Below are 14685 nucleotides of genomic sequence, written 5' to 3'. Positions count from 1 at the left end.
GAACTCTAAAAAGATCAATACTACTTTCTTGTTGAAAAAATTGGAATAAAGAAGAAATGGTTATCATTTGAGAAATAAACTCATCAATACTTCCCTAAAGAATTTATAAGACTTAAGTTATAGATGACCCCTTAATGTTGTCCGCATATTTAACTTGGACACCTCAACTATGACATGTACCTATTAAACACTTATTCCAACTTGAATTAGAACCATCTAAGCACTATTTTGACAATCAGCTAAAAGTATAAAAAGAGTGTAATACATTCATGGTGACGTGGAAAATTCACCGATAAACAACATACATGTGGCATTTGAATCAAAATAACAACAAAATATTATGAAAAGAAAAGGAAAAATTATTTTTAGGTTATTTTCCACCCCTACCATCAGCTCTTCAATTTTCTTTTTTCAAAACGCCATCGTACAACCACCATTGTTGTCGCCACCATCACCTTCTTGCAAACCGATCCTTCTTCAATTTCTTCATTTATGTCCTCTTTGTTTCAGGTTTAAATTTTTTTTAAGTGAAGTCAGCAATTAATGGTGTAATTGAGTTAATTCAATGTAAATAATTTCAATTCTGAAAAAGGAAGGTCAACAATTCAAAGTTCTAGAGGTATTCAATAGATAAAAGCTTTAATTAAGGTGTCTAAGTGAATTATGCGGACAACTTTAAGGGGCTGCTTATGACTTAAGCCAATTTATAAACTACATGGTGAAAAAGATTAAATTGGATAAAGAAACTTATGATGTCAAAAATCAACATAAGCAGCTAAAAGAAACAATTAAACAACTCAAAAAATCACATACTTGGAAAGGAGAAGAAGAAACAAATTACCAATCGTAATCCGCTGTATCATTGTCAGCATTAAGGAACTCATCCGTACGAGTCTTCTGCAGGGGTGCAGCTGATGCAATATTAAATGCAGGTGAACTACCACTTTTTGATCCTGCAATAAGATAGGATTGAAAAAAAATTACATACATGAACTTTAGGTTATGAAGCTGAAATCACTAATTGCTCACTAGTTGGACACATTTATATGATGTCTATAAAGACTCAAAATATTTTTGGAACTTGAAGTTGAAATGCACCTACAAAAAAACATCAACTGGAAATTTATTCTTTATGCTGTCAATTTGAACAAAGAAAGGTCAATAAATGGAAGAAGAACCAAAAAAAGAACTTACCAAGGGGATCAAATTCATTGAATTTTTGCAGAAATCGATTATTATTTCCATCATTTCCCCTTCTTCGCATTTCTAGAAACAATGATAGTTCCTCATCTGAACTACTAATACTCCCCATTAGAAGATGTCTCTCCCTGTGCCCCGGGCCCAATAAGATGTTACTCTCTTTGTTTCATTATTTATGACCAACTCTTTTAAACGGTTTAAAACAAGAAGAAAAGAATTCTTAATGAAATATATATAAATAAATTGGTATTAAGATTATACGAGAGTATATGGATATATTAGCATATAATGAAAGTTGTCTAGTTTCTGAAACTTTTAAAATGGTAATATATAAAATTGAAAAAGAATGGAGTAACAAGTGCTTTATTTTTATAAAGTTATATATGTGCTTCATCCAAGAAGTCGACTATAGCCTGTCATGTATCATCATTTCCTAAAAGGCCAACACGTACCTGGCCCAGCATGGAGAGACGATTCCTTTTAAGCTATGCTTCACACATTGACGACTCCACTTGTCATGGTTGAAATCAAAGTGATGTAAATATAAAAAGTATTTAGAAGTGAGAACATGTATGTCCTAAAAGTTTAATTAATTTAAAAAATAAAGTAACAAAGGTTTTCATATAAATAGACTAACGAGACAAGATGCTAAAAGAGATTGACATAGTTAACAAAACATACGTTGGGTGATTATTCTATCAAAGTTCATTAATTATCTTAGGACTATTTTTTTACATGACTTGAATGTGCTTTGTGAAATGTGAATCTTATTTAAAGATAGTGTAACTTTACACTAATCAATTTTCCCAATATAAAAGTTAGTGAATCATTTTAATTTGAAATTGATATTCATGCCTAACACAAAAGTTTTTTACTTTAAACAGTTGGTCAGTTTTGATAACATTCAAAAATATAAAAGGCTTCATCGAAAGTTCTTACAATAAACACATAATTACAAAAACAATAATATTTGCAAACAAAAATAAATGTAATTTTCAGAACTGAAATTTGAAGAGGGATAGAGATAGATTGTACACATATCATATCTGTATTTCTTAGAGATGAAAAAATTATTTCCAATAAACACCAAACTTATAATAAAGCATATTCCAACAAATAGGAAAAAGAAAATTTGGGTAAATGAGAATTGTAGCAACAACAAGATAAATGAAAAAACATGATTAAGAATTAAAATCAATCTAGTAGTTTTGCTAGGACGCAAAAACCCCAAATAAAAAGCATGTATGAATAATTGAATAGAGAGTTACACATCATTTAGATAATCGAATAAGTTGCAAGAAAAATTCATATGATGGCAGAAAATATACTCGACTTACAATAAGTTCTTTGCTACCAGAACTAACTAAACTAAGATAGTATAAAAGAATAATAAAATATGTAAATACAAGTGAAACCAAATTAAAAATATGATTATAACTAGATTTTGTTAAATACAAGTGAAACCAAATCAAAAATATGATTATAACTAGATTTTGTAAAAATGCTTGAGCATGATAGTAATTGAACTTTGAAAATGATTATTCATAAGTACTTAATAAAGGTGAATAAATACAAAGACGGTAATACAAAACCTATCATTAATTCTTTATTTATGAATTTCATGGTAATAAAAATATCTCAGATAGAACTTGGAACTTACTATCCTCTGCCAAGAAGACAAAGATTTACTTCCATAAAAAGGATGATTCATGCGGATCAACATGAGAGTCCAACTACATTGTCATATATTTGAAAGAGGTTGACCTCCTTACTTATTTCATGTTACACTCCTCTTCCCGCCGAATCCCTTTTCTCCTCAGTTCACTAACAGAAAATGCAATATAATGACAACAAAATAAAGCATATAACATTTATTTTTAGCACAAAAGTAGACAAAGATAGCTTAAAAAATATTTTGGCCTCGCAAATAAAAGAAGCTCGTAAAAAAAATGAGAATGAAGGATAAGATTGGGTGTCAACAATTATTCTTTCATTGGGATAAAACTTCAGTTGTTGTTATATGAAAGCCAAATATAAAGTAATTTTACCCGTAATTTTGGTATGACTTACTAAGGTCAACGATAACACTTCAAAAATTTGAATTAGATTTGAGTCATTAAATTTCATTGCTTTGACTGAGCTATGCTAAAGCAAATGTAAATATAGTAAAAGCTAATATCTTTTCATGTTGAAATCAAAGAGCATTTAAAATATCAAATTTTGATCGTCGAGGTATGACGAATATATGGACGGTAAATGTGACAAACGGACCGTCCGCAGATCTCATATGTGAGATTTAGAAGGTTATAAATTTTGAAGTGGAACTAAAGAATTTTCATAATTTTTTTAAACATTTTAGGAAGAAATTAAACATATATTGTCATAAAATTTTAATTTAAATAGAATGTTGTTTAACAGAAGTGATATTATAATTAAACGCTCATATTTAGGCTTGTTACTCGTAAGTCTTCAACATTGGACAACAGATAATCTTAAACACCCAGTGTGTACATCCTTCTCCCTTAGGATCATTCATCCTCAATATATGACAACACGTTAATCATCTACTTTCTCAAACAGAGGTCTTGGGCATTCAAACTCACAAAATTCTATGGTTTAACGGACTAAAATTGAAACTTGTTCATAATTAACCTGCCCCACATGTGCCATTAAAATAATAAGTCTAGGTTTCAATGTGTAAAATCCTATGAAGAGCATATCTTTAAATTCAGGGAGGACATCGAAGTATGGAAGGAACAAATGAATGAACCAAAAACACTTACCTCAAGAGAGAAAATCACCAAGTCTTAGAAAAATCTCCTCTAGGGTTCTCTGGTAAAAAAATTACGTTATGATTAAATCTGAATGAAACTAGCTTAAAAACACGAGTTACTGTTTCCCGACCTTCACTATAGCGAAACTTCGCTACCTTCTCTATGTAGCATTCCTTCGTTATAGCAATCTCGCTATTTAAGGAAGTGTTCAATATAGGGAAGCACAAGCTGAATTTCACACTCGATTTTCCATTTTAAGATTTCTACCAACTCTTAACCCACGGAGATCTACACAAGGGTACTATCGCCTAAACAATCATAACGATGGAAAAAGTCGTTACGTATTTGCTTAATAATCTTAATTGTAGTCAAATAGTTGTTATCTACTGAAACTTCGTTGAGGGAGAGTTTTCTATAGTGAGGATAATGAGTATGTTATTTAATGCAAATTGTCATATTTTGTTGATAAAACAATAAAGTCATGAGTGTCACAAAAATGTTAGTTAGTTTTGGACATCATTCTGGTTTCATTATTTTCATTTGGACAAAACTTCACACTTTTATCTGAATTGTGACCGTATGAAAGCCAATCAGATATCTTTTGCCCAATAATTTCTTATCGTGTACAAAGTGTCAAAAAGGTTGAAATTAAAAAAAATATCAAATTTAGATCGTTGAGGTATGACATATATGCAGACTATACATGTGAAACGAGAATGGTCTGCATGTCTAATCATATATGAGGTTAAGAAGTTAGAAAGTTTCAAGTGGAACTAAAGAATTTTCATAAATTTATAGGCATTTTAGGCTTGCTAGTGCGGGTTACCTATCCTATTTGATTTGCGAGCTAATGCATAAGAGGGGGGATTTTACCCTGTGCGCACCCAAAGGATAGCGGTTGCGGGTTTCCCTTGTCATCAAAAAAGAAATATTGAACAAAAGTGGTTTTGTAATAAAACTCTCATATTTAGACTCATCACCCGTAAGTTCTCAACATGAGACGACGAACAATCTTACCCTTAGAAGTATTCATTCTCGAAATATGACAACACATTAATCATCTTCTTTCTCAAACAAAGGTCTTGAGTATTCAAACTCACATAATTTTACCTTTTTAGAAGGTTTAACCAATTATTTAAAGATGATTTTATCAAATAGGAAGTATGCATGATCATAACGAAGTTGTGAATTTTCGCTACGGAGAAGGTCGGAAAACAGTAACTCGCGTCTTTATGTTAGTTTTTGTCCGTACTTAGTCATAATGTAAAATATCTGACCAAAGAACCCCAGAGAAGATTTTTCCAAGACTTGGGGTTTTTCTCTATTGAGGTAAGTGTCTTCCGTTCATTCATTTCTTCCATATTTTGGTTTACTCCTAGAACTGAAAAGAATATCCATAGGATGCATCCATTGAAACCTAGGGTTATTATTTTGATGGCACAACATGTGGGGCAATTTAATTATGAATGATCTTCAATTCTAGTCCGTTAAATCTTGCCTTTCTAGTATAGATTTATTTACCTAGCCTACCTAGAAACCCCATAAAATTGATTCTTTAAGCGTATGAATTGCTCAACAGAAATTAATGGGGTATAAATAGTGATCTAGTTATTACAAAGAAGGTGTCCACTATAGTGAAACACAAGCAGATTTTCATACTTGATTTTCCATTTCCGAATTTCTACCACACTCTTAACTCACAGAGATCTACACAAGGGCACTATCACCCTGAACAACTATAATGACATAATAGGTCATTACAAATCTGCTGAATGATCTTAAATTTCTACCGACTCTTGTCATATTTTTGTTGATAAAACAACAAAGCCATGATTGTCGGACAAAAATGTTAGCTAGTTTTGGACATCATTCTGTTCACATCTCGACAAAACTTCACACCATACTAGACCAGTTTTACTTCTATGAACTCTACCAAGTTTTGATGTGATGATGGGGGTAAGGTGCTAATTTTTTAAGCTTTTGTTGTTGCCAGAACTATGTAGTATGGTTCGGCAACTGCCTTGATAGAAGATTGGGGCTTATGGAAGATCTAGGTAGGCCTAAATGGTCTATGCGAGTCATTCAGGGAGGATATGGGATGGTTATGGAAAAGGGCAAACTAGACGGCAAATCAATTTATAGTCCTGGTTTTATTTCAAAAAGACATGTCCAGACTACTTGCTTGACTAATACCTGCATGACTAATACCCGCATAAGTAATACCTGCATGACCAATACCCGCATAAGTAATACCTGCATAACTAAACCCTACATAAGTAATACCTGCATAACTAATACCCACATAGCTCTATCTAGCTACCAAACAACAATGGAAAGATCGAAGCAATGAAAGCAGAGTGGTTGCTACTAGTAATGTCTTGTCATTGCAAACAAATGCCGGCAGATGGTCATGTTGGATTGCAACAACACATGGCGGCTTCCATGTTATCATACACAATAGAGGACAAACTTGAAGAAGTTGTAGTAACTTAAGCTATTCAAGAATCCAATGGTCCATAAAGAACTAATGGGGTGGTGAGTTAAAGAATGTACATTTTGGGATAGAATTTTTTTGTTCTAGATGGTGATCAAACATCATCAGCATCACTTCCTGCAACATGAATATCATGACTAGCCGAGTAATGGCTTCCATCAGGACCACAAATCTTAAACCTGTTGAGTATAAAAGAAAGTACCTCAGTGAGGACTTATGATATGTTCCTAACTCAATTCTAAAGAAAACTGAAGTAATCAACTGACCGCTCAAGCACTGATTTTCCTTCTTTGTACTTTTGGCTCATCTCATGGGCGGTCTCCTGAAAACAATCTTCATATTAGGAACAACTAAAACTTCTAGCAACTGCCAAAAGACAATGTCTAGCATTTTATCACTCCATACTCACATATTTCCATCCAACATTTGACCCACAACAGACACAGAAAATGTCTGCCACAGTGTGCATACCAGTCATCATCATTCTATTTTCTATCTCTCCAGAAGTGACATTTACCCTGTCAAAAGAAACAAAAGGCGTATAGAATACACAGAACTACAAAGTGCACTATCATTTTGTATGTTTCTACTAAATGATAAAATTAAATGAAGAGGTTTGAGAAGAACAGAACTCTTGAACAGGAGCAATCAAGTGGAGCATAATATATGTATTCAGCCATGTAACTATTGTAATGCTGCTACCAAGTGAAAAATAACCCAAGTCAAGTAAGAAGTTACTCTATATATTGATGTGTTAATGTTTGTACTCCTGGAAATACATTCAAAAGTACACGATATAATAGACTGGTAAAATCCCCACTAGGTTCTATAGTAATTCCAATAGATCAAATTCTGGTGCTAATTTTATAGTCAATGACACAAATGTATGAAGATATACATATAAAGTACCATGTCTTTAACAAACTAAACCTACAAGGTATAGCCTACCTTGTTCAACTTTCATGTGCACTCAAATATTCTAGGTTGGTCATGAGTTAAGACCTCCGAAATAATAATGACTCAGAGCTGATAACAAAATCAGATCCTGAGAGCAATGTCTAAGACACAGATGTATGAAGATACAAATATAAAGTATTATGTCTTCAACAAATTAAACATACAGGGTATAGCCTGCCTTGTACACAACTTTTCAGGTGCGCTCAAATACTCTAGGTTGGTTGTGACATTCCATAATAATAATGACTCGGAGCTAATAACAAAATCAAAGATCCTGAGAACTATGTGAACCACGTAGAGTAAAAGCCAAATAATTTGCACATACTCCAGTTGCACTCAACTTTTGAAAACAAATCTTTTTTCATTTCAGATCTGAAAATTTTGGCTAACTACTACCAACACGAATTCTTCAACACTTCATCTTTGTTCACTTTCTAGCTTAACAGTATCCTCCACACCAGTAAAAGAAGAGGTGGAAGTCAAATAAGAGGATTTATACGGTAGCTTTTTCATCTTTCTGTACCAGAGGTATGGATAAGCTTGACCGTCGTAATATCATTTTGTTCATCTAAACAAGCTACAAATAACTTATGTCCCATCAATGCCAAGAAAAGCTTAACAACAATCAGATACTCTAACAAGAATAAAACCAACAGAAGTTGTAAGTTGCACTTGTGATTTTCATGTTGCAAGTTAAAAAATTGGACATGAGAAAATGTCATAAACATATCTGATGATTGAATGTGCAGAATCAAATAGACTTACACCTTCCTGAAGAGATAAGCCTTCCCATGTCTGCACTGGAAAGACTGAAGGAAAGATTAGAAGGAAAACATAGAGTTAGATAACTTCATGACTCAGAATGAGTACAAACATTATTTAAGGGCTGAAACAAGAATGTAACATAAACTTTCAATATGATTAATTGCAGAATCAACATTTCACTCTATCCAAATGCATATGAAATTTTCTAAGAAACAGTAGTTTCAAAGCTGCAACACTTGAAAATGAGGTCTTATTTTATGCTATAGAAGTCAAATGGAATTCTTCATAGTAAGTCATGAATGCACATTACAATGACATTAAGCAAAATGAAGAGACCAAGCAAGCACCAAATTGATGAAAATGTAGAAAATAGATCAGGACCTGATCAACGGACTGGGCATAACAATAATAGTTTGAATATTCAAGCCACAAGCACACAGCCATGGAACAAATGGAAAATGTCAATCAAGTATACTCCAAGTATCAGACTCAACAAACAACTCCTCTAATTCAGAACTGGAGTAAGCAGGAATTTTGTATGGTATGCTATCAGCAGTAAATAACTACTTTTTATAAGTTCACAAACAATCATCATACAATCCCCTTTTACTCCAAAATCAGCAACTCCACAAAACCCAGTTCTTTGATGCTAAAAACCCCATCTCTTTTAGGGTAAAATTTACTCAATCTAAGACATTCTTCGCTCACATAACTGATTTAAATTAGCCAATTTTTATATAGATCTAAATTACTGAAACAGACCAACAAAAATCCCTAACAAGTTCTAGAAACAAAACCACAGATCAAGCCAAAGATAGTATTTTTATAACGAAACAAATCAAAATCAAAATTAAATTTCAAGAAATCACAACAACAGAGTGATCAAACAGAAAAATGGAGTTAAACCTTGGAAACAATGTTTTCAGAAAGGGCAAGATGAGTTCCACAGTGCTTGCAGCTGTAGATGTTGCCTTCAAGAGTCAACACAAATAATCTCCCCATCAAAGATTTTTGAGATCAAAAGAAAATTGAAGAACTAAAATGGAAAAGGAGTTATCCAAAAAGGGGTAATAGTTTATGTTTCGGCTGGAAGATATTAGTAAGTAACGTCAAGAAAGGAAAAGGACTCAAAATGGAAAAGATCAAAAATGATAAAAGAATAGGCCTCGTTTGGTAGGAAGTAGGAGGAGGAAAAGTCTTATTATTAGTATTGTGATTGGTATTAAGTGAAAATTTTTGTTATGTGCGGGATATAATTACTGTCAGTTGTACGAAGCTTATTTGGCTGTCACATGTTAATGGGACCTTCTTTTCACTTTTATTTTATTTCATTTCATTTCATTTTCTCTTATATTTTAATCTTTTCTTTTTTACTTTTACTGATCTCCTCCCAATTCTTTCTTGCTTTTTTCTATTTGTTATTATTTCCTCCGTTCGATATTGTTTGTCATGTTTTTTATTTTTAGAGTCAAATTATAAAAATTTTGACTAACATTTTAAGATGTATCTTTTTATTATATTAATATGCAAAAAATTATAATTTATAGTACTTTTCATATAATCTTAGAATATCTAATTTTTTGTTTAAAATATCGAATTAATGTGATCTAATTTACCTTTGAAAATAAGTCAATTGACTTTCGATAAGCGCAACATGACAAACAATTCCGGACGGAGGGAGTAACATTTAACAAATTTTTATTTTTGTATTGATTTTTTTCCATCTGACATCTGCATTAAAATTAAAATTTAAAATTTAAAATTGTGTAAGGCCTTATTTGAAGAGATATACAATCTATCAAGAATTATTTTCATTTTCAAAATTTGAACTCGAGACTTCTAATTAAGTAAGAAATAATATCGTCCTCTAAAACATCATATGTTTGAGGAAAAACCAAAATGAGTGCGTGCGTAGAAATATTTAAATTTAATTTTTTGGATGAGTTTTAAGAAATTGCTCGTTTGGATGCACTCGCAAAGGATTTAGAGAATTCTAAGGTTGCTTCTGATTCAAATGAAAATACAAGTCAGCATCGCGTTTGGAAGGGAAAAAATAAAGGGGTAGGAGGGTCAAATTCAAAAGTAGGAGGAAGTTTCATCATTTCTCACATACAAAGTTGGATTTCGCACGATTTAATGGCCAAGAGGACTCTTTGGGAAGGTTGAACAGATGTGAACACTTCTTTCGGCACCAACAAAATCCAGAAGAAGAAAAGATTGGACTTGCTTCTTTTCATTTAGAAGGCAATGCACAACTTTGGTTTCTTCAACTAGAGATAGATATTTCTCAACCATCTTGGGATGAAATCGAACATCAATGTAACATTCGCTTTGGGCCACCAATTAAAAGTAAAAAATTGGGAGAATTGGCTAAATTATGCCAGATAGGGTCTGTGAAAAATTACCAAGGAAAGTTTGATTAATTAATTCTGCGGGCTGGTACACTCACTCAGTCGCAAAAAATTGGACTTTATATCAGTGGTCTAGCTGATTATATAACAATTGAGGTTGAGTTGCATAATCCTCCAGATTTGGCTACGGCGATGAGTTTATCTCGACTTTATGAACGCAAGGAACAACCCGTTTGTTCACAATCGTTAGATGATTGCCAAATCCAAAACAACAAGTTTCTCACCTCAACAACATGTCAGATTTGTGAAGAAACTGAACAGTTCTGAAATGGAGGAGAGGCAACTTAAGGGACTTTGTTTCAATTGTGATGAAACCATTCACCTGAGGTCATCAATGCAAGAAATTATTCTGGATTGACTTTATAGACGAAGTCAATCCAAGACACCAGATTTCTCACCGCATTTAGCGCTTGAGGACAAGCGCGATTTGAAGAAAGAGAGTAATTTTATCACTCATTAGTCATCCAATAGTTACAACATTAGTTATTTCTTTTTAGCAGTAGTCATTTCCTTTTAGTAGTAGTCATTTTTCTTTAATAGTGCAGTTTTTAATTCAGTAATGTTAGGAAGTCATGTCCTAATTTATAGGAGTAGTTATCTCTTTTAAGTATTGTATTTAAACTATTTGTTTGTCTTAGGATATGTAAGAAAAAAATTCATTTAAGTTTTTGAGTACTGTAACTCAAGAGATTGCAGGTTCTCTATTAACGAACCAACATCAATGGTCATAAGAAGAAAACTTTTTATGTTGCAGCATCCCATAACTAGATCCATAATAGGGACCATAACATGTTATCTCCATCTTTTTGGGTGAAGTCACAGAGAAAAATGACATTGCCGAAAAATTAACAAGGTGAACTTTTGTAGGTAAGATAATTCAAGCAAACTTGTGCATCAATATTTGAGTTAATTTCCGAGATGGTCACTCAACTAATTGTTATTATTCTCATCTTCTTATGTGAAAGCACAGAGAAAAATGACATCGCCAAAAAATTAACAAGGTTAATTTTCCATTTACTATCAAAAGAAACATCCCTTTTGAAGCCAAGTCCATGTAAAATAAACCCTGGACTCCCCTTCCACCCAAGTGGTGTATTCTCTCCTTATCGAGTCTAAGGAAAGAGATATATCCTTAAGCAAGACGGAAGATCAATGTCCTTAAGAACTCTAAAAAGATCAATACTACTTTCTTGTTGAAAAAATTGGAATAAAGAAGAAATGGTTACCATTTGAGAAATCAACTCATCAATACTTCCCTAAAGAATTTATAAGACTTAAGTTATAGATGACCACTTAAAGTTGTCCGCATATTTAACTTGGACACCTCAACTATGACATGTAGCTATTGAACACTTATTCCAACTTGAATTAGAACCATCTAAGCATTATTTTGACAATCAGCTAAAAGTATAAAAAGAGTGTAATACATTCATGGTGACGTGGCAAATTCACCGATAAACAACATACATGTGGCATCTTGAATCAAAATAACAACAAAATATTATGAAAAGAAAAGGAAAAATTATTTTTAGGTTATTTTCCACCTCTACCATCAGCTTCAATTTTCTTTTTTCAAAACGCCATCGTACAACCACCATTGTTGTCGCCACCATCACCTTCTTGCAAACCGATCCTTCTTCAATTTCTTCATTTATGTCCTCTTTGTTTCAGGTTTAAATTTTTTTTAAGTGAAGTCAACAATTAATGGTGTAATTGAGTTAATTCAATGTAAATAATTTCAATTCTGAAAAAGGAAGGTCAACAATTAATCTTTTTTTCTTGTACTTCTTTTGTATGAATGGTTGATCATTAAATTAAAAAAAAAAAATTCTAACAGTCCACTTCCTAGCTACTCATCAACTGCCGATCATTGTTTTTTTTTTGTTCTTCTTCTTTAATATAAATCAACAATGACAAGTTTAGATTCAAGCAATTTTAGTCTGGCAAAATAACAACCAAGCGGCAGCCTTAATGGTAAAAGTGGTGGTGGTTGCTCAAAAGAGGAGAAAGGAATGAATGTGATGGCAACAATAATGACAAATTTGGAAAAATAAAATGATCATTAATGTATAGGAGATAAGTGAATAGAAAAAAAGAATAAAAGAAGGAGAGTATGATTAACAATGGTGGTCGCCGGAAAAGTGACGTGACAAACACAAGGAAGAAGAAAGAGGATTATTGTTTTTAAAAAAAAAGTGTCTAATTAGAGCTTTCACGCGCTCATCAAACGTGAACACACTTAAAATGCCACATAGGCAAAAAATGGCTCAAGAGGTATCAATTCAAAGTTCTAGAGGTGTTCAATAGATAAAAGCATTAATTAAGGTGTCTAAGTGAATTTTGCGGACAACTTTAAGGGGCTGCTTATGACTTAAGCCAATTTATAAACTACATGGTGAAAAAGATTAAATTGGATAAAGAAACTTATGATGTCAAAAATCAACATAAGCAGCTAAAAGAAACAATTAAACAACTCAAAAAATCACATACTTGGAAAGGAGAAGAAGAAACAAATTACCAATCGTAATCCGCTGTATCATTGTCAGCATTAAGGAACTCATCCGTACGAGTCTTCTGAAGGGGTGCAGCTGATGCAATATTAAATGCAGGTGAACTACCACTTTTTGATCCTGCAATAAGATAGGATTGAAAAAAAATTACATACATGAACTTTAGGTTATGAAGCTGAAATCACTAATTTCTCACTAGTTGGACACATTTATATGATGTCCATAAAGACTCAAAATATTTTTGGAACTTGAAGTTAAAATGCACCTACAAAAAAACTTCAACTGGAAATTTATTCTTTATGCTGTCAATTTGAACAAAGAAATGTCAATAAATGGAAGAAGAACCAAAAAAAGAACTTACCAAGGGGATCAAATTCATTGAATTTTTGAAGAAATCGATTATTATTTCTATCATTTCCCCTTCTTCGCATTTCTAGAAACAATGATAGTTCCTCATCTGAACTACTAATACTCCCCATTAGAAGATGTCTCTCCCTGTGCCCCGGGCCCAATAAGATGTTACTCCCTTTGTTTCATTTTTTATGATCAACTCTTTGAAACGCTTTAAAACAAGAAGAAAAGATTCTTAATGAAATATATATAAATAAATTGGTATTAAGATTATACGAGAGTATATGGATATATTAGCATATAATGAAAGTTCTCTAGTTTCTGAAACTTTTAAAATGGTAATATATAAAATTGAAAAAGAATGGAGTAACAAGTGCTTTATTTTTATAAAGTTATATATGTGCTTCATCAAAGAAGTCGACTATAGCCTGTCATGTATCATCATTTCCTAAAAGGCCAGTACGTACCTGGCCCAGCATGGAGAGACGATTCCTTTTAAGCTATGCTTCACACATTTACGACTCCACTTGTCATGGTTGAAATCAAAGTGATGTAAATATAAAAAGTATTTAGAAGTTAGAACATGTATGTCCTAAAAGTTTATTAATTTAAAAAATAAAGTAAGAAAGGTTTTCACATAAATAGACTAACGAGACAAGATGCTAAAATAGATTGACATAGTTAACAAAAACATACATTGGGCGATTATTTTATCAAAGTTCATTAATTATCTTAGTACTATTTTTCTACATGACTTGAATGTGCTTTGTGAAATGTGAATCTTATTTAAAGATGGTGTAACTTTACACTAATCAATTTTCCCAATATAAAAGTTAGTGAATCATTTTAATTTGAAATTGATATTCATGCCTAACACAAAAGTTTTTTAGTTTAAACAGTTGGTCAGTTTTGATAACATTCAAAAATATAAAAGGCTTCATCGAAAGAACTTACAATAAACACATAATTACAAAAACAATAATATCTGCAAACAAAAATAAATGTAATTTTCAGAACTAATATTTCAAGAGGGATAGAGATAGATTGTACACATATCATATCTGTATTTATAGAGATGAAAAAATTATTTCCAATAAACACCAAACTTATAATAAAGCATATTCCAACAAATAGGAAAAAGAAAATTTGGGTAAATGAGAATTGTAGCAACAACAAGATAAATGAAAAAACGTGATTAAGAATTAAAATCAATCTAGTAGTTT

The 14685-nt window shown here is 32.1% G+C and overlaps 1 protein-coding gene across 1 annotated transcript; it reads right to left on the bottom strand.

Annotated features, from left to right (window-relative positions):
• Positions 1 to 6464: 6464 nt before the first annotated feature.
• LOC107013531 (protein yippee-like) lies at positions 6465 to 7148 on the bottom strand. Its single transcript, XM_027915625.1, has 4 exons — positions 7101 to 7148; positions 6878 to 7024; positions 6735 to 6790; positions 6465 to 6647 (listed from the first exon to the last, which is right to left on the bottom strand). Exons 1-4 carry the CDS (start codon positions 7146 to 7148, stop codon positions 6563 to 6565), a joined length of 336 nt encoding a protein of 111 aa, XP_027771426.1. The 3' UTR covers positions 6465 to 6562.
• Positions 7149 to 14685: the final 7537 nt, after the last annotated feature.

The sequence above is a fragment of the Solanum pennellii genome, chromosome 3, assembly GCF_001406875.1.
Source record: "Solanum pennellii chromosome 3, SPENNV200".
NCBI lineage: Eukaryota > Viridiplantae > Streptophyta > Magnoliopsida > Solanales > Solanaceae > Solanum > Solanum pennellii.
This window is presented reverse-complemented; position numbering and strand designations above follow the sequence as displayed.